General features: G+C 43.3%; 1 protein-coding gene across 2 annotated transcripts in view; it reads left to right on the top strand.

Moving 5' to 3' along the window:
• The window catches only part of SLC16A9 (solute carrier family 16 member 9), a 53,964-nt gene extending 49,817 nt beyond the window's left edge, over window positions 1-4,147 (top strand). For both annotated transcript variants that reach the window (XM_004583401.2, XM_058671665.1), the window contains exons 5-6: window positions 2,593-3,510; window positions 3,915-4,147. In XM_004583401.2, the coding sequence (XP_004583458.2) occupies window positions 2,593-3,510; window positions 3,915-4,093 (1,097 nt within the window). In that variant the 3' untranslated portion in view covers window positions 4,094-4,147. The remainder of the gene's footprint in view (window positions 1-2,592; window positions 3,511-3,914) is intronic.
• The last annotated feature ends 11,680 nt before the right edge of the window (window positions 4,148-15,827 follow it).

Raw genomic sequence — 15,827 nt, 5'->3', positions numbered from 1 at the left:
CAGCAGAAACGCAGTTTAACGATCCTACCAGGATCTCCCCCAAGTGTGGGAAGAACTTCAGCATAGCTGAGGCTCTGTACTTCTGTGAGCCCCTCTAAGCCGAAATCTGGGGGTCACTGGTGTCCTGGAAATTGAACTCTCTTGGATCCTGGAGTATCTACAAAAACATGATGAGGTATCTGGGGAAAGAATCGAAACACAAAATTCATTTATATAGACATGTATCTACTTATAAACCAGGGGATACTATTTTTAGTAATTTTGTGCAAGAAACCAAGTTTTCTGGTGTGCAATTTTCCTCTTATGGCATTTCAGGAAACATTCAAAAATGTTTTGGATCTTGGAGTGGATTTTGGAAATGTGAAGTTAGAACAACAGCCCAGAGTCAGACTGGTGATTGAATCTTCCTTCTGATAGCCTCTCACTGTCTGGTGTTGGACAAGTTAGTTAACTCTCTTATGCCTCAGTTTTCTGAACAGTAAAATGGGACGAATAATAGCATACATCCCATGGAGTTAAAGGCATAAGCATGAGCCTCCTGAAAAGGACTCTGAGAGTGGCCCTTTTTAAAGAATTAAAAAGAATCCTCAAACGAGTATCTTTGAAATACTGTGGCCAGGTAGAAAGGCTGGAATGTGGTTATCCGCTTCCTCCCTGGTGCACAGGTGCTGGAGAACACACCCAAGCTTCACTTCTTGCCTGTCGCCTGTTTCTGGACTGCCTAAAAGCTAAGGGTGGCGTGTGCATATTTTAGTGATTCAAAACTTTTTTAAAAAATGGAAATTATGCAGAGTTGAGTATTTGGGGTGGGGAGTTTATGAACCTGACTGTGTTAAGTATTTTCTGTCTGGCTCTTCACAGAAAATTGTATTGATCTGTAGGAATTCATCAAAACATGAAGTGTGTCTCTCACCTGAACACCAGTTGACATGTTCCCTCTCTGTAGTAATGCATAACCTAGACATGCATGAAAGCAGAATTAATGTTTTATTTCACTTTGCCCTTTACATTTTTCATTTTTAAATCAAGTGGTTCTTACTAAAGATTAACAATTACATATTTACCATTTACATAATTCCACAAGGAAGCTCTAAATTGTTTTCTAATACCCTGATATATTTCATGCATCTTTCTTTTTTTTTTTTATAGTTATTTATTTAAAAGGCAGACAAAGAGCTACACACACACACATACACAAACACACACAGTGGAGAGACAGAGAGAAAGAGAGAGAGGTGGTCTGTCTGCTGCTTTCCTGCCCCAAGTGCCCGTCAGGTTTATGCTGGGCCAGGCTGAATCAGGAATCAGAAATTCCCTCTCTGTGATACACATGAGTATCTTTTTCTCCTGGTATTTTTCCAATGACACTCGATTTTTCAAGTACTCAATTTTCAAAAAATTGAAATCAGAACAAGGGAAGAATAGTTACATGGGATGACATAAGCTGCTGTTGTGCCGGATTTTGATATCTCCAGAAAATCATCCAGTTTGAAGTCAGTGCTAAGGCATGAAGGTAGTTCATTCCGGTTAACCTAGGTCTCCCAGCCACCTCCCCCAGCCCAGCAGGACTGGGCAGGGGAGGGGCGGCCACAGCCCAGGCTGCTGCAGGATCTGAGGGGAGGACAAAAGAGAGGGAGAGAGAACGAGCCCCAGTTGAACAGCACAGAGTTCTTATACATTTTAGGATATTAATTATACAGTCATGATTTAGCGGGCTTCTATTGGTGGGTTTAAAGCAAGCAACTTTCACACAGTACAAATTGATGAGCTATAGGGCGGTGGATCTTATCAAACACCAGGTTCCTCCTTCCCTGAGGAGTGGTCTGCCTATGTGTCCTGCCAGGTGACCTGCCAGATGTCCTCCATCAGGCTTGGAGTTCACACAGCCCCCAGCCAAGCAATTAAGGCAGAATTACAAAAGCAGAAAACATCTAGATTCTTCACTGCCATTCCAGTGTGTGAGTTAATCTAAATAGCGTGCTGATGTAAATAGCTTTTCAAACATGCTTTACTCTAAAATATGAATTACTCATATTGCTGATTCAACAATGGATTTGAACTGTCAAGCCACTAAAAATATCCTAAAATGCAATAGAGTGTTCATCTCAAAAAGGAAATAAATAGGAAAATTTTCAAAATGACATAAAGATAGATCCTGGAGCTTGGCACATACTGAGTGCAAAAGGAGTCATTATGTCATGATATTTGTTATGAATATAGGCTCCTGGGGTCCGACTGACTTGAGCGTGAATCTACCTGTGTTCTTTACAGGTGTTGGTTAGTGGGAAATTCGCAAGCTTTCTAATCCTAGGATATTTCATCTGTGGATTGGGATTAATAAAATAAATTACGTGATGTTAAATGGTTAACTGTGTACCATTGATGCTAATTCACGAGATAATTGTTTTGTCTGCGTTGCTATTAGCAAGGTCATCATTGTTATCTTTATGGTCATCATTGGTATCTTCAGGATTTTTGTGATTTTATTAGGAAGATACAGCTGAATGGCCATGTAAAAATGACACTGAGTTGTGATATTAGTGATGCTTGTTCTGAGAGACTCAGAGTGATCTGCTCTCGTTTTGGCCTTAGGCTCCAGCGTTGGCCTGTTCGTCTATGCAGCTCTTCAGAGGATGCTGATAGAGCTGTACGGACTAGATGGATGTCTGTTGATCGTGGGGGCTTTAGCCCTAAATATATTGGCCTGTGGCAGTCTGATGAGACCCCTCCAACCCTCGGATGGTCCATTGGTGGAAAACGGAGCTCTGGGAAATATCCCAGATAGATACTCCATTTACAACGAGAAAGAAAAGAACCCAGAAGAAAATACAAACATCCTTGAGAAGAGCTCCAGTTGCCGGGAAAAGGGCAAGAGTCCCCTGGTCCTTGGGGGCTGCCAGCAGGACAGTCTGCTTCACGGAGCACCCAGCACCATGACACGCACAAAAGAGCCCGAGACGTACAGAAAGAAAGTTGCCGAACAGACTTATCTTTGCAAACAGCTTGCCAAGAGGAAGTGGCAATTATATAAAAACTACTGTGGAGAAACAGTGGTTCTTTTTAAAAACAGGGTCTTTTCAGCACTCTTCATCGCCATCCTTCTTTTTGACATTGGGGGGTTTCCACCTTCCCTGCTCATGGAAGATGTAGCAAGAAGTTCAAAGGTGGAAGAAGAGGAGTCTTTCATGCCTCTGATCTCCATTATAGGCATAATGACGGCAGTTGGCAAACTCCTTTTAGGGATATTAGCTGACTTCAAGTGGATTAACACTTTATATCTGTATGTAGTTACCTTAATAATCATGGGCCTGGCCTTGTGTGCAATTCCGTTTGCCAAAAGTTACATCACTTTGGCAATCCTTTCTGGAATCTTAGGATTTCTTACTGGTAATTGGTCCATCTTCCCATATGTGACCACAGAGACTGTGGGAATTGAAAAATTAACCCATGCCTATGGAATATTAATGTTCTTTGCTGGACTCGGAAACAGCCTTGGACCACCAATTGTTGGTAAGGTATCTACTTTAACATCAAACTGTTTTATTGTTCTTTATTGTAGCAGCCCCAGATATTGAAATTGATGGTGGTGACTGCCTAGAGTTGAGGAAGTAAATTTGCATAGAATGTCTTCTGGCAAGGATTTATTCAAGATTGCTTCAGTAGGGTTGAGGATGGGAGAATACCTGCTCTGGAGTCGGTCCCCATTCTCTGTTGTGGAGAAACTCTAAATGCCTGTTTATTCTTGTCCACATAGCGGCAGGTTCTCCTTTCCTAGCTTCTCCCAAGTCATGTTAGAAGCGGGCACGGTACCTTATGTCCTCATCCTAACTGTACAAGAAGCAGATCAAGTGGGGGGAGGGGCTTGAGACGTAGCCTGTGTCTGTAATGACCATGTCCTCTCACTGTCTTTCCAGGTTGGTTTTATGACTGGACCGAGACCTATGACCACGCCTTTTATTTCAGTGGCCTCTGTGTGCTGCTGGGAGGGCTGATTCTGCTGCTGGCAGCCTTGCCCCCTTGGGATCCATGCAAGAGACCACTCCCCAAGCCAGCTCCAGCCACGTTTTTATACAGAGTTGCCTCTAATGTTTAGAGGACTATTACAAGAAATTATTTTTGCCACTTTATACCTTATAGCTATATATATATATATTTTTTTTTTAAACTAATTCCCAAGCAGGTTTCTGTAGAGTCAAGACTGTTTCATCAGAGCAGATTTCTCTGTGGCTGACTCTGAATACTTTGTTAACATATCCTACTCTTTATGTACTATATATCTTATATATATTTCCTTTCCCCCTGCAAGAAATGGGACTGTTCTGTTTTACTGTTATTCATTAGTTTTTAACATTGTAAAAATTACTGTGCCTCTCACCTCACCTCAGAAGGCTTTCCCTGTGTTACGAAGTGTTGCTTCTCTACCAGCTCCACTAGTTCCACTGCAGGACACCCAAAGAGTTCTCTCCTGTTTTAAAGCTGATGAAAGCCATGTGATGTGCATGTGTGAAGGCCAGTGTGGATGAAATCACTCTTGTCTGGTTACACTAGCTGGCAAGCAGGAGACTTCCAGCCAACCAGCAAATGAAAGTGGTTACTAAAACCGCATGAAGACTTGTAGTGGAGCAACTCATTTCTTTCTTTATTTTTTTTTTAAGATCTTTTAAATGAATCACTAGTTTTTGCTTTTTAATGTGTTTATCTTGATGAAGCACCCATGTGTCATTTGGTGCCATCTGTGCACAAACCATTTCACTTCCCAAGGTGTTTGTTGAGATGCAGGCCGACTGCAGAGGAGTGGGCCCAGGAGGTCTTCTCTTGCCATAGTCTCACTCACTTGCATGTCAGCATCCACTTGATTGATGTTTCAGGAGGTGATGATTTTACCTGTTTCCAAATTGGAAATGCATTTTTCAACCATTCCATTCTGGCAAATGGGAACTATCCATTTGTTTAGGGCACAGTGGGGATGGATTGCAAGTCCTGTGAGTCTCCCTTATGAAACATTCATTTGCTACTATCGGATTTTGCCATTATCAATCAAAATTTAACTCAAGTGCAGAAGTTAATGAGTGTGTGTATGTTGCATGGGGCTTTGTGTGTGTGTGTGAGTGTGTGTGTTGAGTCTGAGTTTAAAATGGGAAGGAAAAAATTGCTGTAAGAAATTGATGCCTTTATCCAGTTTCATTTCACCTTAACGTTGTTCTAGGAAGGAAATCAGTATATAATATACTGATATGTTTTACCCTCAAGAAATGGGTGTTAAACTTTGATAGACATAGGATTCCCTATAGACTCATTTGAAAGTATAAGTGCCTGGGTACCACACTTAGAAACTTCAGTACTGTAGTCTTGGCTCTGAACCAAGCACCTGTAGTTTTAATGAGCCCTTGTGATGACATAACCTGGCTTGAGGGTGGCTGCTGTAAGATTGGCAATTGAGAAACATTTGTTATCTTAAACAAGACTAAGAATTAAACCAAACTATGAGGTCAGGGTTTTGATATATGAATAGCCACATGTTCTTTACCTAGGAGGCATCCTCCCCATTGTGCCAAAAATGTCTTTTCATTTTTTTGAAATACCTACCATTATTTTATACTTCTGTATTGCCTTTCTTGGAAGGCGCTTGAAGCACTTTATTAGCACGAATCCTCACGACACCTCTGTGAGGTCGGTAAATAGAACTTTTCTATGTGTCAAACCTGGAGTATGATCCATTTCATAACTGAGTTACTCCTGCTCAATAATGCAATAATGGGGACTCTAAGGCACCTTAGACTTCCGCTTCACACTCAGACTTCTGGAAAGTTTACTGTACCTCATTCTTTACTCACTGTCAAGGTTAGTAAGTAAAATATATGACATTTAAAATATAGACTTCATGTCTTTGTGTTGAAATTTCCTGTTTGCCAATGTTATGGAAATCCAGAAAATCAAGAAGTTGACTTTTATGACATTTACACATTCATCAATGTTGGCAATTATTCAAATGCCTCTTCACTGTGTCTACTAATGTCATCCAGTGCGTGTATATTCATAGAATAAGAAATGAATTTTAAGTTACAATAAAATGTTTTTGTCTGTTTTGCATAAGTTTGATTGCTTGCTCTCTTAATTTCCCCTCCTGATTATAAGGACGCTTCACTTGAATGTCAAAAGTACCAATTTCCGGGGCCCAGCGGTGTGGCCTAGTGGCTAAAGTCCTCGCCTTGAAAGCCCCGGGATCCCATATGGGCGCCGGTTCTAATCCCAGCAGCTCCACTTCCCATCCAGCTCCCTGCTTGTGGCCTGGGAAAGCAGTTGAGGACGGCCCAATGCCTTGGAACCCTGCACCCGCGTGGGAGACCTGGAAGAGGTTCCTGGTTCCCGGCATCAGATCGGCACAGCACCAGCCCGTTGCGGCTCACTTGGGGAGTGAATCATCGGACGGAAGATCTTCCTCTCTGTCTCTCCTCCTCCCTGTATATCCGGCTTTCCAATAATAATAAATCTTAAAAAAAAAAAAAGTACCAATATCCTGTTGTAATTCGGACCCCAGAATTTGGTGATTGAACAAGAACATATTTCAAGTCCATTTGCTTTCCTACTTTGACTTATAGAATTTCACAATCTCATGCGTCAGACCTGCATAACCCCTTGGGTGCCAGAAGATAGAGCCCCGTTATGAATTTGGGGGAAGCTTTTACATCATTGTTGTTAAACTCACCTAAGGCATGCTTTCTGCACTTGTAGTAACAGCGTACTGAGCCTCTCTTTCTGGGATGGTTCTCAGTGGGGGCCCTTGTGAACAATGTTGCCATCGTGAGATCTGTTGTACATCAACAACACGGCCTCTTCCTTCACGCTGTGAACCAGGGACTTCAGCCAGTTCCTGGACAGCCACATGCTTTGTTTTCTTGGTTGTTCCCATGACCCGTGTTGCCAAGGTTTGGCCCATGAATCACTGCACCCTATTGTCTCTACCTCTGGATTACACTTAGTTTAGATGTTAGTCTGTCCAGTGCTGGATGACCGGCTAGGCCTATTTGGTTTTATAATATCCAGCTTCTGTTGGCATTTGAGGGCAGAAGATGCTGAGTAGGGGATGGCCACCTCTGTAAGAAGTGCTTAAAAGAGATCTGCTTCTCTGTGGTGGTCCCTAGCCACCTGTGGATTCTATACGTACTCCAAGTTCATATTGCTTATTTTTCAAATCAACCCTTTGAGGTGGAGATAATGACTTTCATTTTGTAATAAAAATATCGTCCATAATGATAAGGAGAATGTGATCAAAGTGTTAGTGATTTCCAAAAACAAAATGGGAAAAGTTTTTTCAGAAGGAAAATAAATCCTTTGATGTTCAATTTGGCCAGAAAGTGGGACCTAGCCAGGACATTTGCTGTAAAGTCACTCTTTGGTAACAGAGATGTTCTGTTATGTAAATAATTACTCCTTACTTGCTCATGTTCCAAGATTAGCATTTTTAAAATGATACTTTGGAGCCCTGTTTAACCTAGTGGTTGATATGTCTGTGTTTCACAGCCGACATCCCACAGTCTGGAGGACCTGTTTGATTCCCAACCCCAAGTCCTGAGAAGGCTATACTAATGACTCAAGCACTTGACTTCCTGCCAATCACGTGGGACGCCTGGCCTGAGCTCCCAGCTCGGGCCTTTGGCCTGACCCAGTCCTGGCCATTACTGAGCCTGTACACGAGGTCTCTCTCTCTCTCTCTCTCTCTTTCCCGTGTGTGTGTCTGTCTATCTATCTCAATCTCCCTCCCTCTCAAAAAGAAATGAAAAACATACTCAAAACATTTTGATGAGAATATAATGCTGCTTTTCTGTCTTGAATCCTAGACATGAAGAGTTAACTATGGGCTGTGCTCAGGAGAGGTGAGAAGTCGGCAGTTTATTTTTGTTTAGCAGGTCCTCATTCCTTGTTTAGGTCTCCTTCCAGTCTAATGAACCTCCAAGGAGCCAGGCAGGTCTGATTTCTCTAGAGCAATCATGTTAGCAGAGGAGGAGCTTCCACCACCAACTCTGAAAGGGGCCCATGAGGATTAATTCTTGAGAACTGGGAGATGCAGCGCTTGGAGGTCATGACTGAATGGTGTGTTCTGGCCCGCAAGTCCCATGGCCTTAAATAGCCTCAACTGCTGCCAATCTGTATAGGATTTCCCATAACCAAATGTTCCAGGAAATCAGGGAAGGCACCATAGAAGGAAAGAATGTTCTATGTTTACTTTCAATTAGAAGGAGTATTCTACTGATCACATAGAATATACAATTTACAGTGTCACAGTTTCTCCTCCATTTACAACAGTATTCGTCATTTGTGTCTGAAAGATGCCATGGAGAGAGATCTCTGAGTGAGAAGTTGAACCTCAGCCAGTTAAAATGGTCAAAGATCTGTAAATACATGGGTACTATTTGAGGAAACATTGTATAGGCTTGTTAGGGAGTGATTCCGCAGCCAGATTGCCTGCTCGAAATTCCAGCTCAGCCCCCCAGGCTGAACGAGTGTGGCCATGTTACTGAGCCTCTCAAAGCCTCACTTTGCTCATTTAGAAAACACATCACATAGTTGTTCTGAGAATTGAACAGGATAGCCATAGAGTCCTCACATGTGATAGATTTCCAATAGATATGCACTATTATTATTCTTGTGGCTGTTATTCTGAAGTACGTGGCTTCATAGTCCCTGGGGGAGGGAGCGAGTGTTCCTAGGTACAGTATAGGGTAAGTGTTTGTATTAAGGGAGTTCATTTAGAAGACAAGTAATGAGCCTTCTGTTACCTTTAACTTGTACAATCCTCGCTGCCCTTGCCATTCCCTGAGTGTCAAAATCATTTATCCTAAGCGATTCAAGAGTCAACACATTTTTCAGAAATTGCCATTTGGGAGCTCTGACACAAAACACACATTGCTCCTCTGCAAATCAAGTAGAAGCCACTTTGCAAATTGAGTTATTTTGGGAAATTAAACATTTTTTTTTTCCTTAAAGAACTTGGAAGGTGGGCCTGAAGCGAAGCAAACCCAGGATACCGGACTTGTTTACCAGGCATTAATTGGCTTCAGCTCAGAGCCCTTACGTCACTGCTTCCTCATGTGCCAGGAAGGTTTGCTCCTGAGGGCGGGCGGTGCCTTGCAGGGCTTCTGCGATTTTCTGTTCCTAGCAGATCTGAACTGCGTTAGCTACATGCATTCCTTGCCTAAAGAATCACTTTTTTTCTTTTGAAAAGGAAAATGCAGTGTTCATTTCATCTTTTTCTTGAGGTGGTATTCTAATAAAACGTTTGGTAAGGACATGAAGAACTAGCTGGGGTCAAGATGCTGCCCTGCTGTAGAACATCTGAAAACTCCCTGGCCACAACATATGCCTGTGTCTTCCTTCTGGAAAGTTCCTAATGTGATGAAGCAAGCCAGCATTCCTCCAACCTAGAACTGAAATTCCCTCAAATACGAGGCTGCCAGGAGTGGCCCACACAACCCTAGGACTCAAGCAACAAATGAGACACATGTTTTTTAATAAAGCACTTCCTGCATGTTAATTCCATTTCATAATCGGCCTCTCTCAGCTGGAAAACCAGCTGAAGGCAACTGAAAGGCCAACACAGAGATGCATGCACGGTCCCCAGAGCTGAGGGAAGGAGACATCTTCCTGGATGGCCTAGAGTGTGTCCAGGATTGTTCCAGGTGCTCCACAAACCGTATCTTGTCCTGTGTACATTTCACAGGCTTTGGCAAGGCTGGCTAGTTGGTTGTCAAGAAGCCACTAAAGTGCTTACGGTGGTCTTAGGGCACTTGGGTTGTGGCTCTCTTCTAACAAATCTCAGATTTTAGAAGCTATGGAGCTGGGGATAGGTGGGTAGGTGAATGGGGGGGTGGTGATGGTGTGTGTGTGTGTGTGTGTAAGTAAGGCACTTTTGATTCAAGCAAGAACTTTCTTGAAAAAACAAAAACAAATAGGGTAAGTGGTCTAAGTATCAATTTATACATTTGTAAGACACATATAACAGCCAATAGAACTGAACATTCTCCCTCACCTGGTGGTCAGCTGTTATCTGTAAGTCCAAAAGGAGTCTGAAATATCTGGGACCAGGACCCTAGTGGTCTGTAGAGTGACAGGAATTTTTCTTGTAGAAGACAGCTTGTGTTGAGCTTCATCACTTTGGGGAGCTGCCTTAGGACAGCGCGTGTTTGGGCATGAGCAGTATCTGCCTCCATTCCCAATCTGTGCTGGGCAGTCCCAGGGGGTTTGGTGGAGTCCCCTAAAATAAAAAGGGGTGTAAACTTCCTTTCTCCTACCAGATATTCAAATCACACACCTGGGAACTGCTCTTACACAGTACAAAACTGTCTCACTGAGGAAGTACTGCAGTTAGAAATCTGCTGCTTGGATTGTAATCCATGTCGTTGACCGCCCGCCTGCCTGCTGCTCTCTGGCAAACAGATGGCAATAGTCACCTTAACCCAAAAGGGGCTGTTGTTGCTTGAATACCCCTTAGCTGACAGGCTATTTGGTAGCAGTGGTTAACTTTTCCCTAGCTTTCTAGTTCTGTGGTTCTTTATATAATCAATTGTTTCCTGAGACAGATTCCTTTATAACTGCATGTGATCCAGTCTGCAGGGATCTCTTCCAAATGCTGTTGATCAGAGTTACTGTCACCGTGCAGCAGGTGGGAAAACCATGGAATCAGGTAAAACAATCAATTATTGTGGGTTGATCAAATCTATCCTAGAAATGAGTCAGAGATAGACTCTTAGAAGCTCAGGAGTCTTTGCTCGCCAGCTGGGTGGGCTGGGTGGACTGTGCCATTCCACCATACGCGGAAGAGGGGAGCAGCTCCGATCAGCCATGTTCAGGGGCTCTTAAACAATGACTGTATAATCAACTAGGAGCACTGGCACATGATGCAAATCATTCAATCAATCAAGCTTGTATCAGTGGCACAATACAAATTACCCAATCAATTATGGTGATGTGGAATATGGATGCCCAATCAGTTTAAGCATCATGCATTTTAAACTATACAATCAGTAAGGGTGAACAACAGAACCAGGTAAACAGGTCTTCCAATTCCATTTATAGAAAACAATTAGGGATAATCAGCATATTGCCTGAGCTGTAAAAGAAAAGCAAGGTCACATCCTGAAATGAGATACCATCTGGTGGTAAGCACCGCCACTCCCCTTTCGGGACTTTCCAGGAATCCACGGTTATGGCAAAGGTCAGGTTATGGACATGCGCCAGAAATCCTTCAGAAGAGCTTGCCTTACTGTCACCATGTTCTGTTGTCTGGGCTGTCACACAGTGTTGTTTACTTTTGGTGTTTTAACACAGCAAGGTTTTCATTACTTCGAGTTTTTCTAGAGCAGGCATTGTATTGCACAGCTGTCTCCCTTTAGCATTTTCGAACACTGCAGTGAAAAATGACTTTCTCCAAAATAGAAAGACCAATGAAATGCCGTGTAATTGAAGATAAAAGAATGCAGGGCTTAGAGGGACAAGGTTCATTGCTTTTTTGAATATTAGTGTACTTGAATAGTCTTCCTTTACTTCAGTCAGTACCACAGAACCCTTCTGAGATCCATATCAGTGGGGCCTCATTGATCAAGAAAATCCACCCCTGTAGGAGTCTGAGCATGAAGATTAAATCCTACTGGCCTAATTAAGGTAATTATAGGTAGCTGGAAGCCTACACAGAAGGTCTGTTGGGGCAGACCTGCTTATTCCAACAAAGCAAGGGAAAAGGTGTTCTAGCTATCGGAGAGGGGTGCCCAGTGGATTAGCCCAATCTTAGTAAATCCAGGAGGCAAGCCCCAACTCTGGAGAGCTGCACATCTGGTCGATGTCTTTGGATTTCATAAGGGTTTCATCAATATCATTGTTGATGGTGAGGGGTTCAACTGTGAGCATACTGGTTGCACCTGGCCTCTAACTCCTTCTGCAGCTGCCGCAGGACTCAGGTCACTAGGAGCAACGAAAACAGTGCAAGGTGACTGCTCTGCTTTCCTAGCAATCTTCAGGCTGAGGACTACAGTGTCAGGGATGGTCATCTTGTCCTGCTTATGAATTGTTGCAAGTTAACCAAACGTATCCCAGAAATGAATCAGAGGCAGACTCTTAGAAGCTCAGGAGTCTTTATTCACTGTCCAGCGCTGACCTGTGGACTGTCCCATTCCACCGTATTTGAAAGATGGGAACATCAAATCAGTCATGTAGAATGAACAACAAATGAACAACAAATCAAGTAAAAGCGCTGGCACATGATACGAATCCTTCAATCGACCAAACTCACAGCAGTGAACAATACAAATAATCCAGTCAACTGTAGCGGCATGGAACACAGATGCCTAGTTTAAACATCACGCACTTTAAACTATCCAATCAGTAGGAGAGACATCCCAACAGAACCAGGCAAACAGGACCTTCCAATTCTGTTTACAGAAAACAATCTGAGTCAATCAGCTTACTGCCTGAGATGTAGAAGAAAAGCAATATCTCATTCTGGAATGAGATAAGCACTCTCACTTCTCTTTCGGGACTTTCCAAGAACCCAAGATTATGGCAAAGGTCAGGTTATGGACATGTCCCAGGAAGGTTTCAGAAGATCTATCCTTACTGTAGATGTTTTCTATTGTCTGGCCTGTCACAAAACTGGTTGCACTGTTTCCAATTTGGTGCCAAATATGTTTCCATCTGGTAGCTGCCAGACTCCAAGAACTTCTAGCAGAGTTGTTCGGGTCAATTCTTTGCAATGAAGTGGCACTTCTTCCCATCTTTCCATCCTTTGTTGGTAGCCATACCTATAGAGTAGTACACACAAGCCTCCCTGGATTCTGACTGAGTAGAAGATGCATATATGTGTGTGTGTGTGTATACATCTATAATTACTTTTTAACAATTTATATCAGGGAAAAAAATTTCTTATGATACTCTCCCTACCCATTTTGCTTCCCTCACTCCCACCTACTCTTCCTTATTTTAATTTTTGCGATGGCTTATTTTTAATTTACTTTTAATCACCAGCTTAACGTCTTATAAATACAGAATTCAAGTAGTAAGTAGAAAATCAGCTGTTTTTCAAGTGTGCAGACCAGAGTAACCCCCTCCCACCCACCCTACTGCCAACTCCTAGCAGCACCTAGGTCTTCCTCAGGAATGCAGAAGTCAGACAGCTGCCTTTTGGGCAGCAACATCCAACTGGCTGCACACTTGAGCTGTGCTGTGTTAGGTGCTTGTCTTTGTACATCCTCTTCTTAGCAAAGGGGCAGCGCATCCAGCTGCACTTGGAATTCATTGAGCCCACTTTCCACTCCCCATTCCGTAACTGGTCAATTGTGTTTCCACCCACCCTCGCCAGTAGCTGCTGTCCTCCTTATTGAAAATCCAACCTACATAGTGTTCCCAGAAACAAACCTCAGTGCTGTCTCCTTGCCAGAGCCTGGATTGTTCTCTAAGGCATCACAGTCAAACTGAACTTGCATGAGCAACTGTGGTATGGGAAGTCAGTTTTGCTGACTAGGAATAATTATTATTTTATCTGTGTCATTTATTTGAATGGAAGTTACAAAGTCGGGGAGAGGCAGAGAGAGAGAGAGAGAGAGAGAGAGAGAGAGAGAGAGAGAGAGAGAGCTGCCATCTGCTAGTTCATTCCCCCAAATGGCTGTGATGGCCCAAACTGGGTCAGTCTGAAGCTAGGAAGTATGGATTCAAGGATCCACATACTTGGATCGTCCTCTGCTGTTCTCCCAGGTATGTTAGCAGGAGGCTGGATTGGAAGTGGAGTAGCTGGGACTCAAACTGGCACCCATATGAGATGCTAGCCCCAAGGCAGTAGCTTTACCAGCTTTGCCACAGCACAGATATAGCAATTATTTTTAATAGGATCATTCCTTTGCCTCTTTCATTACCTTTGCCCATTGAATGAACAGTCACATATGTGCCACTGGTTCTAGGGTCTTCTCCCCTGTGTGAAGGGGACCTTCTCTAGGAGACATACTGCCATGAAGAATTTTGGCCACAGCGTGGGACTGCTCTTCATTTCACTTCAGACTGGTTTTCAAAGATTCCCCAGTGGCCCTTTCAAACTATATGAGTCACATGTTGCACACCTCCTACTCTTTGGCCTGGGTAGGGCTACCCGGGAAAAGTACACTCATTGGTCACATGTCCTTCATCAATGCATTCACAGAGATAGTGCAGCCTCCCATCAGCTGCACATCTGCAGCCAACTATCCGGGTAGAAGGTGGAGAGGCCTGTGATGTGTTGCCCTCTCACTCATGCTGACATGGGCTGTAGTACCAGGGAGCACTGGGTGCGTGAGGGCTGGGTCTACTGAGTGGCAGAGTCTGTAGAGCAGGCGAGGACGTGGCGCTCCTGGGCTGTCGCCACTTGAAGCTCCAGCAGTGTCTTGTCTTAGGTCAATTAAATGTCTGGTTGTCTCATTTTGTTATGTGAAGATTGATCAGTGGGTTTAGGTTATCAGCATGATCATCAGTTAAAATTTTTTTCACTCGTATTATCTTCACCTAATGATATATATAGCTATTTGTGAGCATTGCCTATGCTGATTATTTCATTCGAAATTGCAACATGTTCTTAATGCTATTTTTTTAAAGATTTATTTATTTTTATTACAAAGTCAGATATACAGACAGGAGAGACAGAGAGGAAGATCTTCCATCCGATGATTCACTCCCCAAGTGAGCCACAACGGGCCGGTGCTGCGCCGATCCGATGCCGGGAACCAGGAATCTCTTCCAGGTCTCCCACACAGGGGCAGGGTCCCAAGGCATTGGGCCGTCCTCGACTGCTTTCCCAGGCCACAAGCAGGGAGCTGGATGGGAAGTGGAGCTGCCGGGATTAGAACCGGCAGCCATATGGGATCCCGGGGTGTTCAAGGCGAGGACTTTAGCCACTAGGCCACGCTGCTGGGCCCATGTTGTTAATACTATTGACTGAGTCGGTCGTGTTGCTAATTCCCTCCAAAAGTTTTGGCCACCCCTCTGATATTGAAATGCAAATCTGATTTGTTTTTGCTTTGTCTCATGGTCAAAACCGAGTTCCTGACTTTGTGTGATGCCCACCTCTGGAGATTCCCTCAGAATATGGAGCTGTTGCTCCAGACACATCCATAGACTTGGAAAAAATGACTTGAGATGACTGTCTAAAAGGTAATCTCTTACCTTTTGTTTGATTGGATTATCTCTACTGTGTGGTGTGGGCTGGAACTGGGGCACTTTTGATGGTAAAGAATAGAACCCCTCTTGATTCCATGGTACTGTCGTATTTACAAATTCGTTGTTATGCAAGACTTCATCTGGTCCTCAGAACCATGCGATATGGGCAGGTTATTTTATAGAGGAGGGAACTGAGGATTGCTGTGACTGAAGAATCACTGTAGGGCAGCTTTGTTGTGCTGTGTGTAGTCTTGCTGGTCAAAGGAGAAGAAGGATGACCTTTAACCCTCCTTGTAGGACATTGCCACCCTGGGGCAGCCCTGCCTTGCCCTGCTCCATGTCGATAAGTCATCAACTCTGGCCTGAGCTTGCTGTCTTCACTCTGACCCTTTCATATCTGTGTTTCAAAGTTTGATCGGGGTGACAAGCCTATTAGATTGTACTAAATGACATCTACTTTTATTAAAAGCAAATGCAGGTCTCTTTTAAGCTAGGAGATGAAAACATTGCATAGAATCACTTATCAACTCAATAGGAGGTTTTTCATTTTGTGTTCTTGAAAATATATAACATCTCTTCCATATCTAAGAATGTTCCAGAATGAATTTTATCATGTAATTCACACACAAATATTGCTAGCCAGGGTAATTTGAATATGT

The sequence above is a fragment of the Ochotona princeps genome, chromosome 13 (assembly GCF_030435755.1).
Source record: "Ochotona princeps isolate mOchPri1 chromosome 13, mOchPri1.hap1, whole genome shotgun sequence".
Lineage (NCBI taxonomy): Eukaryota > Metazoa > Chordata > Mammalia > Lagomorpha > Ochotonidae > Ochotona > Ochotona princeps.
This window is presented reverse-complemented; position numbering and strand designations above follow the sequence as displayed.